Below are 13,737 nucleotides of genomic sequence, written 5' to 3'. Positions count from 1 at the left end.
GTGTCCTGCTAAAGTTCTCAGCACATGCCATGCTGTGGCATCTGCACATTCCCTCCCTGCGGCCTGTAGGGTGCAGGAACATCGCCACTCTCTTAAAGTGCCAACATGCACACCACAAAATCTTCCCCTGCCAATCATGTGTTATCCCTTTCTATATCAGACACCCTTCTCCTATGAAGGGTTCATGAGTTTGCAGGCTTCTGGTCCTGACTAAGGTGCTATTCAAGTGTGTTCCGCTTCCTTGGTTCCGGACTTTGGCTACTCTTGACTTTGTTTCCATCTATCCTCCTAACCCCAGCTGACTATGCCCAGCCGTTATACTGACTATGCTCCTTTTTACTGCCTGCCTCGCCCGCTGGCCTGTTGGACTATGCTGAAACCATTCTGTATATGCTGACCTCTGGCTTGCTCCTCATCATAAAGTTGTGCTTCCTGTCCCAATTTGGATTTTCTGACTATGTTCCTGTTCACACCCTCATATACAGAGCCTTATCTATAGTAGTGTCAGCTGCCACATTACTGGGACTACTTACAGAGTAATGGCCTGAGGACCTCACAGTGTAGCTCAGATAATGACTGCTGGGGCTAAAGGGTGAAGACCGGGGTACCTTAGGTATCGCCTTAGGATTTGGCACTAAGCCAAACCAGCGTGTGGCACAGCGGGACTTTATCTGAGGATCCTGACAGACTGTTCCACTAGGAGGTCCTGGAAAACACAATGGTTGGGTAAAAACTGGGCCATGTACTGAGGACACTATTGGAAGCACTTCATATTGTATAGATTTGGGTGTTCACTTTCCCCTTATTTACCAGTTACTTGAGAGCAGATGACTCATTTATACTCCATGTTGATTAGTCACCTACATCTGTGTCAGTTGACCTGAAGAACATTTGCTCTCCTCCGTTCCATTTAATTAATGGTTGATGATATACTTTTATTACCCATAGACTTTATGAGCAAGAATTATTAAGGAAATAAGAGGACAGCCATGGGGTTTGCGTACGCCCCACAACAGCCTTGCTGTCATAACTATCAGCCACATATTGTACATTTTGATGCTTGTACTCTGTCAATCAACAAAGCAGAGGGGATTTTGCAATTTACTAATGGTGATATGGAGGGTAACTATGGGGAATTTGATTTTGGAGCATGGTGGTTGTCATCAATGGGAGCCATTCTAGTATCCTAGTAATAGAAGTATATTAGGAAATAGCTATAATATTCTAATATATCTATTTTATTTTTATTTATGTTATTGATTTATACAGCACATAATTGTTCTACAGCGCTATATAATTATCACTTACATTGGTCCTTATCTCCATTGGGGCTCACAAATTAAATTTACCTATTGGGTCTAATGCACACAACCATGTGCTGTTTGAGTCTACAATCAATTAGACTCTGATAGCTCCCTGGCCCATAGTACTCAGTGTACCAAATCACACAGACATCAGCTTTTTCACATAGACACAGAAATCCAAAAAAAAAATTGTAACATGCATTATTCCGATACAATTTGCAGATGAGACTCAACAATTCAAGCCAATGGGGATAAAAAAATAAGGACCATTGCTAAGAGTTGTAGAAAAAAAAATGAACACAGGGAATCATTCAACCTCCATAATTAGATATTAACCCAGGACCCCAGCATTGTATGGCTAAGAGTACTAACCACTGAACTGGTACAAAGTAACATTGCCACCCACAGAGCTACCCATTTAATCTAAGTCAATCACTGCAAACTTCCTGATGTCTTGATTTCATCGAAATGATCACCACATGGGGTTAGCAAAGAATATTTATATTTCTTGGCTCTTGCTACCATAGGTAGGGTTTTTTGCCTTCCTCTGGATCAACAAGGATAAAATCCCCTCCCTTGTACAGCACTGTAGAACTGGATGAAGACATGCATTTTTCTGGACCACAATACGGCTTTATTTTACAATAATTTGTTAATATGCTTTATATTGCAGGAGCTTTATATCCAGATGGAACCAGTCAGTCTGACAAGCTTGACGATGCGGTCCCTCCTGGTGGGCGTTACACCTACACCTGGATTGTTAAACAGGAATATGCGCCAACCCCTGAAGACCCCAACTGCCTGACCTGGGTCTATCACTCCCATATTGATGCTCCTAGAGATATAGCAAGTGGATTGATTGGGGCGCTGCTAACATGCAAGAATGGTACATACTATGGAGCAATGTAGTGTTCTGTCCTTACAAGCAGGGCATTTATTTTCAATGTATGCATAATAGCACTGGCTCATAGGGTGGCATTTATGAAGCCAAAATTTGGTGCGTGAAAGCCGCAAATTTGTCTCTTTGTTATCCCTCCTGGAAATGTATAAATAATTTGACATATAAACCTTATCATTCCCCTTGTTAATGGTGTGTGTCCCTCTACAGTCTAGCACTATTCCATCAAAGCTAACAGTGACAGGCTCTGTAGGTTTATCGCAAGGTGTGGTGCGATGCAGGATTCGGGATACGATGCAGCAGATGGAGTTACAACTGATAGACAATTTTTATTTATCAACAAAGGAATGAAAACAAGTACTATATTGTCACATAAGCATTTAGACTATTACCGTAGAATCACGTATCGCTAGCTATGGCTAACTGAAGCCAGTTTCACATCTGAAGTTCAAGGGTCAGAAGAACAGAAATACACCTAGGTAATGTAACGCACAGTTCGTACTCCACGGATTCGCACTTCACCCCCCGTGTTGCTGTAAATCAGGAACACAATTTACACAAACTCCAATAACAGTGTCTCTGAGAGCTCATGCTGAACTACTATTAGTATAACTATCTCAGCCCACTCCAGTACTTGGGTCCAGAACTTAAAACAGGCCTGCTTTTTAACTATTTCTGTCCCTGCTGCTGTGCACACCTATTTGTTGGAGGTCGGCCCCACTTACGATTCGTTGCGCAGGAGTGATTTTGACTTTTGACAGGCTGTACCAGTTTGGTGCTGTCGCACAGGCTCTCTCCTCCTCCTTTTGGGCGCTCTCTTCAGCGCCGCTCTATTGCCGACCGTTGTACCTGTGACGACAGCTCCACAGCAGCTCTGCAGACCATCGCACCTTTCTCTAATGATGTTCCAACAGCATCTTAGCTCTCCAGCAGCACTTCTGCTCACATACATAGTCGCTGCACTTTCTTATGTGGCACAGCTAGAATTAGTCTTTCTATATGGTGTTAGTAACAGCAAGAACATTTGAGGACCTTTTGGGGGCGGGGGCATTAAGTACTCATTATTTGTTATCATGAAAGCTGCTTCATGGGCGGTGACACAGTAGCCATGTCACTGCTGCATCAGTCAAGGGGGAGGGGCCTTCTTTCCTACCAATACTCTCTCCGCCCTGTAACTGTCCTGCATGGACACAAGGCTTCTACTACAGAGCTTACTCTTCTGCCACTCGCTGTCTACCTCTTAGCTGCATCACAGACCGGAAGGGGCAGGGTTTATCATGGAGCCGCTGTTTTCAGTAAAAGGGGAGCAAAGCAGCGCTCTCGCCTCCTACAGGTACACATCATGTTGACAAGTAAATTGACACAGAGGCAGTCAGCTTACCTGGGACATCCAAGCCTTCCAATAGATAGAACTAGTTCTAAGTCAAGGATTTGTGATAAAAAATGGATACTTTATTTCGAATCAGTTAAAAATTCACCCAGTCATCGCCAATAGTAGCAAGACAGATAAAGACACAATACACTTGATTGTGGTAATGCTAACCACTTACGCGTTTCAGACAGCCTCCTCCTATTGCTCATAGCCTGCTTTTGTGTTGCCATGTTCTAGGCACGTTGGACAGTTCATTGAATCGGATGGATGTTGATAAAGACTTTGTGATGATGTTCAGCGTCATTGATGAAAATATGAGCTGGTACCTGGAGGAAAATATTCAGACCTATTGCTCCGAGCCGGACACGGTAGATGTGGATAATGAAGACTTCCAGGAAAGCAACAAGATGCATTGTGAGTTCCCCCAAAATGTCACAAGAATAAGCAATGTAGATCTCAGATATTTTTGGATTATTCAGTTCTGGTGATTATATTAAAAAATACCTTCATGTAAACCTAGGATAAAGGACCATTTACACAGGGTGACGTCAGGGCAAGAACGTTTGTAGGGATGTCTGTTTGCCCGATCATCGGGCCGTGTGAAGCTGCACCCGATCAGCCAATAAATAAGAAAAAGCTTTTCGTTGGCTGATCGCATCTTTTGCGCTGCCAAAAAAAAATCATCAGTTGATAGTACCTCTACCTTTGTGAATGGGGAATAATACTGCATTGGGGATTAGTGATTGGATTAACAGTGGTTTGTCCACCATACAAGGTGCACCGGCCTGTGTAAAGGTGTTTTAAATGAGCGCTGATCTCGTTGATCGGTGCTTATTATGCAAGGCAAAATGTTTCCCTGCAGCGAACCATGGTGATGGTGGGACACACTGGCAGAGTATTGGGCACATTGTGGTATACATTAAGAGGGCTGTCTGTGTTTGGGAGCAGAGAACAAGGTACAAGGTCCAGCCGGAAGAAGGTACACCTGTGGGATGAAGGCTGTAGAACAGGCCGAATGTTAGAGATAGCCAGGATCCAGGTGGAGGCAACATAAAGGGTTGGTGCTGTCAGGTCACAGAAGTTGTTGCGGCAGCCTCTACGTCTTGTGCAGCCTTGGATCTGGTACAAGGCTTATTTCCACCCTGAAGCCTGCAATATGATCCTGTCGACTACGCCAAAATACATAAGCAGAAATGCATTTGGTAAAAGGGACCATGGTAGGCACTAGGCCCACATGTTCTTGTATTTTGGCCACCTTGTAAGGCTTTATCTGACTACATTTGGGCTCTTTGAATAGCTATTAGGCCGAACTCAAGAGTTACTTCAGATTACAGCCCTGTAGAGCAAACATAGCACAACTCAATGCATGGGATGTACCATTGCTTAAGTCTCATGATGTACCTCGTCTTCTTTCCAGCTATCAACGGCTTTCTTTTCGGGAACCTTCCAGCCGTGGACATCTGTCAGGGAGACTCGGTGTCCTGGCATTTATTTGGAATGGGTAACGAAGTAGATATCCACTCTGCCTTTTTCTATGGTCAGACAGTCACCAAACAAGGACACAGAACCGATGTCATCAACCTGTTCCCTGCCACATTTGTCACCGTGAAAATGACCACATCAACACTCGGATTGTGGATGCTGAGCTGTCAAGTAAATGACCACATTCAAGGTAAAAACAGGGTGCTGCAGACAAATTAGTTGTGTGCCTAAAAGTAGTGTAGAGATAGAGTAAGGTTCTTAAATATAGGTCAAAGCTAACCCTAGAAGTAATCCCATGTTTCTATATATCTATGTATGATTATATGTTGGGTATAGGACATTATATAGTTGTTCCGTTTAGGCCTCTTTCACACGGACTACAAAATCATCACTACAAATTGTATGTATGTGAAGCCCATGGTTTCCAATGGGTTCTTTCATATGAGAGATGTTTTGTAGCCTTAAAGAACCCATTGGAAACCATGAGCTTCACGTACATGCGACTTGTAGTGAGATTTTGTAGCCTGTGTGAAGGAGGCCTTAATCCGGCATCATAGCCATTTTTTCATCCCTGCCTTTCTAGGGACATAAAGTGTTTATTTTTTCGTGAAAATAACCAAAAATCTTAAATTAAAACAAAAAATTGTTTACTTTTTGCCATATTTTGATCCCCATATACATATATATTTTTTAGATTTTTCCAACGATGACATAAGATGAGAGCTTGATTTTTTTTTAATGGGGCGAGCTGTAATTTTTATTAGTTCCATTGTGGGGTATGCACAGCTATTTGCTGGCTTTTTGGTCTATTTTTTGGGAGACAAGGTGATTAAAAAAATAGCAATTCTGTATGATCTTTAGAAAAATTTTGCGTCGATGGTGTGGTAATTGGAACATTCTTGAGCATCAGCTTTTTTTTATGGAAGTGTGATGAAGACTGATCTTGTCCCATCTTGGGGCCACAATGTTGAGCTCCAAATCTTTTGACATAGGTCGGTTAGGATCTTGACTGACTCTGGTTTGAGCAGTTTGGCTGGTAGGTGATCAACTCCTGGAGCTTTCCTCTTTGGTAGTTTCTTCAGGGCCCATGTGACTTCTTCCTCCAGAATGCCCAGGTTCTTGTTCTACTTGATGTATCTGATCCAACAGGTTGTCTGTTTGATTGTCTACATACAACTATGCCGTATATTCTCGCCACCTACGCTTTTAGTAGAACTAAAGACCAAGCAACTATCGGGCTGCTTAATTTTTAAGTGACTCCTGTTTACTCTGAATGGAGGCGGAGCGGACCAGAAGGATCCAGGGTGCTCCGCCTCCAAATACAGAACGGCCATTGCTCCTGTGTAAAGGGTCGCTTTAGGCTACACTCACACAGGCAAGTGCGGTATCTCGCAACTCACAAGACTCGAGCTAGATTCTTGCCTGTGTGCATGTAGCCCAACTTAAAACTCTTGCTCTTTGTTGACATACTTGATTCCATGACCATCATCATGTATCATGACACAGCACGGGGCAGTATGATGATGATTCATGGAGAGATTAGTAGTTGAGTGGGTGCTGACTGGAGTATAAGAGGAGCAATGGTCACAGCGCGGAGTCAGGAACAAGGGTCAGGCCGGGTCAACTTACTAGTCATCAGAAAGTGATATATCTAGTTTTCCCGTATCTGCACTAATAGTTCTGTTTACTCGTGGATATCAGTAGGAAGTCATTTCTACTTTCCAACCCCTGACTCATACAGCTAAAAGTAGCAATGGTCTTGCTGAACCGTCTAAGGCTATGTTCACACCTGAGTTTGTTTTCCGTTTTTAGCGGATACATTAAAGGGGTTGTCTCGCGCCGAAACGTTTTCTTTTTTTTTTCCCATAGGCCCCCCGTTTGGCGCAGGACAACCCCAAAGGATGTGTTAAAAAAAATAAATTTTATTACTTACCCGAATCCCCGCTCTGCGATGTCTTCCTTCTTCCTTCTTCTTCCTTCACCAAGATGGCCGCCGGGATCTTCACCCACGATGCACCGCGGGTCTTCTCCCATGGTGCACCGTGGGCTCTGTGCGGTCCATTGCCGATTCCAGCCTCCTGATTGGCTGGAATCGGCACACGTGACGGGGCGGAGCTACGAGGACCAGCTCTCCGGCACGAGCGGCCCAATTCACCAGGAAGAAGACCGCACAGCGCAAGCGCGTCTAAAAAAGCAGGAAGACATCAGAATTAGACGCAGCCATGGCGACGGGGACGCTAGCAACGGAGCAGGTAAGTGAATAACTTCTGTACGGCTCATAATTAATGCACAATGTACATTACAAAGTGCATTAATATGGCCATACAGAAGTGTATAACCCCACTTGCTGCCGCGAGACAACCCCTTTAAAGTTTTAAGAGTACAAATGATAAAAACGGAAGCAAACGGAAAATAATTTAACAGATGTTTACCCCTGATCCGTCAAAATTTATGCTTTTTTTCGTTTTTAGCTGTTTTACTGTCCATTTCTGTTCGTTTTTAACAGATCTGTTTTCAAATGTCAAAATTTTTCAATCTCTCTCTTTTCTGGGACCAGAAATGTCATCTATCCTGCTCTGCACAAGCACAAACAAAAAAACCAGATCCGTTTTAGCGGAAAAGCTGACAGATGCTAACGGAATACCTTCCGCTATACACAGACTTCAATGTTAAAAAAAAAAAACAGATTGGACGGAAGAAAAAGTTCTGCAGCCTGCATTAATTATTGCGTAAAAAGTACGGAATCCTAATGCACTGGATGCAAACGGAGCAGTACTGAAGCCCAATACATTTCAATAAGGGGAAAAATGGACACGAGGCTTTTAGTTTTTCTCCTTTCATAACGGAAGAGACAAACAGAAAGGAAAAACGCAGGTGTGAACACAGCCTAAAATGAACTGCGTAAGATAGCCTTTTTGATGACACTGTGGGATTCCGTCTCAAGGGGTCTATGACAAGCGCCAAAATCCCCATTGGGATGGAACCCTTGAATGGAACCATTTACTGTCAGTCAAAAAAACAGCAGTTTGGTGTCCGTTTAACAGGGATTCCATTAGTATAGAATAGTATAGTAGACTACGCTATTCTATACTCCGAATATAGCGAAAGTTAAAGGTGAATACGCATCTTGGATTATCATAGCTGAAATGGGAAACCAATGCCATGCTTACTGGCCACCCAGCCGGAGCCAACAGGGTTTAGGGCAGCACTGTTTCTGTAGCTCTCATTGAAGTGAATGGAGCTCTGGCTACACTGTGTCCGTAACCTGAGGGAGGTGTAATGGGGACAGTGTAGCATTTAGTTTTACATGGCTTCCGTATCACCCATTCACTTCAATGAGAACTACAGAAACAGCTCTGTTCTAAGCATTCAGTCTTTCCAACAGGTGGTGGGAACAGAGCTTTTGGGCTTTCCATTAAAGGAATCCTTCTCAAATGGACACCGAAATGATATCCAATTGATTAATACCAGTGAATGGTTCCATTCAGGGGTTTCATCTCAATGCGGCAAAAATCTGTGAGAATGAAGCCTTTGCTTAATTTCCCGTATGGCGGTGTTGGCGAGGAAACGAACACTTAACCCCTTAACGACCAGCCCATAGTGTTTTTACGTCCTCCCGAAGTGGGCTCTATTCTCTGAGGACGTAAAAACATGCTTCCTGCAGAGAATAGTGCCCCTCGGGCTGTGGACGTGACAGCTCCATGCTGTCGGTGTCCGCAGGTAGCTGACAGCATGGAGCTGTCATCCCGGGCTGTTCGGAGCCCCCCCCGGCATTGCGATCGGCGCTATGCAATGTATAGCGCCGATCGCAAAAAAAGTAAATGAAAGTACATAAAAGTTAAAGATTCAGCTGCTCTGATGGATCGGATCCATCGGAGCAGCTGAAATTACTCACCCAGGTCCTGCACGCTGCTCCCCGCTCTCCTGCCGCTCCGGGGCCCGAAGCCGGTCTTCTGCGCATGCGCGCCAGGCGGCATTACGTCAGCCGCATGCGCAGAAGGCCCGGCGGCGCGGGAGATTTAAAATCTCCTGGCTCCCGGCTCCTGTAGGTAGCCGGGAGGCAGGAGATGTCAGCGGGGACTGCGGTGAGCGGTCCCCGGTACCGCGATCGCCGTTATCCAATGGTTAGCGGCGATCGCGAAAAAGTTAAAAAAAAGTTTTAAAAAAGTCAGTTTCACCTCCCCTCATGGATCGGATCCATGAGGGGAGGTGAAAATACTCACCCCCAGTCCTCAGCGGTGTCCCGATGTCCCGGGACCCGAATCCCCGTCTGCGCATGCGCGCCCGATGATTGACATCGGGCGCGTGCACAGACGGGCTCGAGCCCCGGGGAATTTAAAATCCCTCTGCTTCTGGCTGCCATGTGTAGCTAGGAGCAGAGAGATTATACCGGGGACATGATCACTGTCATCCAATGGATGACAGTGATCATGTAAAGTGAAAAAAAAGTGTAAAAAAGTAAAAAAAAAAAAAGTAAAAAAAAGTTTTTAAACGTTTAAAAAGCGTATGTTTCATCTCCCCTCATGGATCATATCCGTGAGGGAGGATGAAAGTACGTACCTAAGGCCCCCAGATTTATCCGCGGACCTTACCACAGCTTCTGCACACGCGCCCGTCGCCAAAATGGCGGGCGCATGCGCAAAAGCTGTGGATTGCCAGGATAATTTAAATTCTCCCTGCTCCTGGCTACAAAACGTAGCCAAGAGCATGGAGATTTAATGGGGGTCCGCGGTGAGCGGTTCCTGGTCACGTGTTCGCCATTATCCAATAATGGCGATCACGTAAAAGTAAAAAAAAAATTTGAAGTTTCATCTCCCCTCACTGATGCGATCGGTGAGAGGAGATGAATCTTTTTACCGGAGGCCTGCGTATTTGAATCCCGACGCGATCTTCCTCCGTGGACCTTCCAGGATTCTGCACATGCGATTGCCGGCAAAAAGCCGGACACATGTGCAGGAGTCAGGGAGCCCAGGAAACTTAAAATCTCCTTGCTCCCAGCGACCAACAGTCACCGAGAGTCTGGAGCAGTGACGGGTGGCCTCGTTGAGCGGTCCCCGGTCACGTGATAAAAAGGTAGCGATCTACCATAGGCCGGTCTCACATGACCGGATAGGAATGACGGATTCCGCATGCTTCTGATCCACGGTATTACGCAGATCAATCGCATTGGATTACACAATTCCGCTCACATTAGCGGGTCAGAATTGCGTAATCCACTCGCAGAAAAGAGAACGCAGCAGGTTCTATTTTACTGCGGAATCGGCAACATAGAGCCCATTGTGCTCCATGGTCGCGGATATACCCGCTGCCCATACGCAACTACCTTGTATACGGGCTGCGGGTACCCGTGTCATCGCTAAGCGACGGTGCGGGAAATACAAACAAAGGTGTACCGTGCATGACCGCCTGTGTGAGTAGGCAGTTATGCGCAGTACATTACGCAGCCGTACGCAGGGTCACAGCCGGGCTCACAGATGGGATCCGCTGTGGGCCTCCGCAAGCGGATTCCGCCTGCACCCGCGTGAACCCGGCGTTATTCAGACAGCTACCTGTGATACGTATTTTACAAGAAGCCCTGGGAACGCTCGCTTTCCTGCAGTTCCAGGAGCACCTTGTTGAGCGCCTTCTGTGTGAGACCGCCGCACCTCATCAAGCTTACGGAGACTCACGGAACGCCACTTTTTACACCCCATACCCGCCACTGAGGTCATGAAATACCCCCAAAAAGCATGAGAGGGGGGGGGGGGATACCCGGTTTTATTGCCCCATGGGCCCATTCCAACCAGCCTCCGTAATTACCCCTGTCTTCGGAAATACTACACAGTTCACATTTTTACTTTTATCTAAGATTTGCGAACGCCAAAAAGGGCGTGGAGGGGGAGGGGGGGAATTTTTAGGGAGTCAATCTTTATTCTGTACAAATAAGCAATGGGGCCTGGAATGTATTCAGTTGTGCCCTAAAATCCAACGGGTGTTCCGTCCTTTATAGGCCTTGCCATGCGTCCTGTAAGTAGATTAGGGCCACAATGGGTATGTTTCTGAACTCGGGACAAACGGGGGTATCCATTTTGGGGTGAACGTTTTCATTCCTATGTACACTGTACAAAAAAACTGTTTTTAAATTGAAAAAATTGCCAAAAAAATTGAAAATCGTAACTTTTTCCTTCTGCTTTGCTTAGATTCATTCAAATACTGTGGGGTCAAAATACGCAGTACACCCCTAGATGAATTCGTTAAGGGGTCTAGTTTTCAAAATGGGGTCATTTGAGGGGGTTCTTTATAGTTTTGGCCGCTCAATGGCTCGATAAGTGGGCAATGGGGCCTGAAATTTATTCAGTGGTACCCTGAAATCCAACGGGTATTCCTTTCATTGTAGGCCTAGCCATGGGTCCTGTAAGTCTATTAGGGCCACAATGGGTATGTTTCTGAACACGGGACAAACAGGGGTATCCATTTTGGGGTGAAAGCCTTCATTTATATGTGTGCTGTACAAAAAAAACTGTTTTTAAATTGACACAATAGCCCAAAAAATGAAAATCCTATTTTTTTCCTTTTGCTTTGCTTGAATTTATTCAAAAACTGTGGGGTCAAAATATGCAGTACATCCCTAGATAAATTCGTTAAGGGGTCTAGTTTTCAAAATGGGGTCATTTGTGGGGGTTCTATATGGTTTTGGGCGCTCAAGAACTCTACAAGTGGGCAATGGGGCCTAAAAGGACTTCAAGCAAAATCTATGTTCTGAAAGCCACCGATTACTCCTTTTATTTTGGGCCCCGTTGTGCATGCGGACATAAGATTAGGGCCACAATGGGTATATTTCTGAAAACAGCACAAACAGGGGTATCCATTTTGGGGTGTAAGTCTTCCTTCATATGTGTGCTGTACAAAAAAAGCTGTTTTTAAAATGACAAAATTGCCAAAAAAACAAAAATCCAAATTTTTTCCTTTTGCTTTGCTTGAATTTATTCAAAAACTGTGGGGTCAAAATGCGCAGTACACCCCTAGATAAATTCGTTAAGGAGTCTAGTTTTCAAAATGGGGTCATTTGTGGGGGTTCTCTATGGTTTTGGGCGCTCAAGAACTCTACAAGTGGGCAATGGGGCCTAAAAGGACTTCAAGCAAAATTTGTGTTCCGAAAGCCACATGTCGCTCCTTTCATTTTGGGCTCCGTTGTGTATCCAGACATAAGATTAGGGCCACAATGGGTATGTCTCTGAACACGGGACAAACAGGGGTATCCATTTTTGGGTGCAAGTCTTCCTTCATATGTGTGCTGTACAAAAAAAGCTGTTTTTAAAATGACAGAATTGCCGAAAAAACGAAAATCACAATTTTTTCCTTTTGCTTGATTTGAATTCATTCAAAAACTGTGGGGTCAAAATATGCAGTACACCCCTAGATAAATTCCTTAAGGGGTCTAGTTTTCAAAATGGGGTCATTTGTGGGGGTTTTCTATGGTTTTGGGCGCTCAAGAACTCTACATGTGTGCTATGGGGCCTAAAAGGACTTCAAGCAAAATTTCTGTTTTGAAAGACACTGACTACTCCTTTCATTTTGGGCCCCGTTGTGGACTCAGATATAACAATAGGGCCACAATGGGTATATTTCTGAACACGGGAGAAATAGGGGTATCCATTTTGGGGTGTAAATCCTGATTTTCATGTAAACTATAGGAAAAAAATATGTCTTTAAAATGACAGATTTGCAAAAATATGAAATTTTACTTTTTCTCCTCTAAATTGAATTAATTCCTGAAAAAAAACTGTGGGGTCAAAATACTCATGACACCCCTCAGTGAATACATTAAGGGGTGTAGTTTTTAAAATGAGGTCATTTGGGGGGGTATCTATTATTCTGACACTCATGAGCCTTTCCAATCTCGGCTTGGTATAGGAAAACAAAGTGTTCCTCAAAATGCTAAAAAGTAATGTTAAATTTGTACGTCTCCTAAATAGTTAAAAAAAAACGAAAGTTTTTCCAATGTGCGCCCAAAATAAAGTAAACGGGTGGAAATATAAATCTTAGCAAAAATTTCTATATTATGTTTGCACATATTTAAGATATTGCAGTTGGAAATGTGAAAAAATGACGATTTTTTCGAAATTTTCCCAATTTTGGCGCTTTTAATAAATAAACACAATTTCTATCGGTCTATTTTTTCCGCCTAAATGAAGCACAACATGTGGCGAAAAAACAATGTCAGAATCGCTTGGATATGCAAAACCTTTCTGGTGTTTTTCCATGTTAAAGTGACACATGTCAGATTTGCAAAATTTGGCCTGGTCATTAAGGCGCAAACAGGCTTGGTCACTAAGGGGTTAAGGGAAATTTACACGGGATGATTAGCGTTCAGAATCAGTCAGATTTCCGTAGCTATACTTGCATAGTTTGCCCAACAGCTCGTGTCGTGTAAATGGGGCTATTAGGGTAGTTTTAGATGGGATGACTGTCGGGTTTAACCCCTTAGTGACGACGCTATAGTCCTTTTACGTCCTGCTGTTGCAGGACGTGTATGAAGGGAGATAGTGCTGCTTCTGAAAGACGCCAGGGCTGTGGTGGCAGATTGCCTGTCAAGCCATCCCCGTGGGGTGGCTTGATAGGCTGCCTGTCAGAATGAAGTATGATGTAATGCTATGGCATTACATCATACTGCATATGCGATCTAAGCATCGCTAGTTCTG

At 44.3% G+C, this 13,737-nt stretch overlaps 1 protein-coding gene across 2 annotated transcripts in view; it reads left to right on the top strand.

Annotated features, from left to right (window-relative positions):
- Positions 1 to 13,737, top strand: part of HEPHL1 (hephaestin like 1) — an 86,538-nt gene that overhangs the window by 17,962 nt on the left and 54,839 nt on the right. For both annotated transcript variants that reach the window (XM_066586869.1, XM_066586877.1), the window contains 3 exons: positions 1,978 to 2,190; positions 3,812 to 3,988; positions 4,992 to 5,246. In XM_066586869.1, the coding sequence (XP_066442966.1) occupies positions 1,978 to 2,190; positions 3,812 to 3,988; positions 4,992 to 5,246 (645 nt within the window). The remainder of the gene's footprint in view (positions 1 to 1,977; positions 2,191 to 3,811; positions 3,989 to 4,991; positions 5,247 to 13,737) is intronic.

This window comes from Eleutherodactylus coqui, chromosome 1, assembly GCF_035609145.1.
Source record: "Eleutherodactylus coqui strain aEleCoq1 chromosome 1, aEleCoq1.hap1, whole genome shotgun sequence".
In the NCBI taxonomy this organism is placed as follows: domain Eukaryota; kingdom Metazoa; phylum Chordata; class Amphibia; order Anura; family Eleutherodactylidae; genus Eleutherodactylus; species Eleutherodactylus coqui.
The sequence above is the reverse complement of the archived record's forward strand: the minus strand, read 5'-3'. Positions and strand labels throughout refer to the sequence as shown.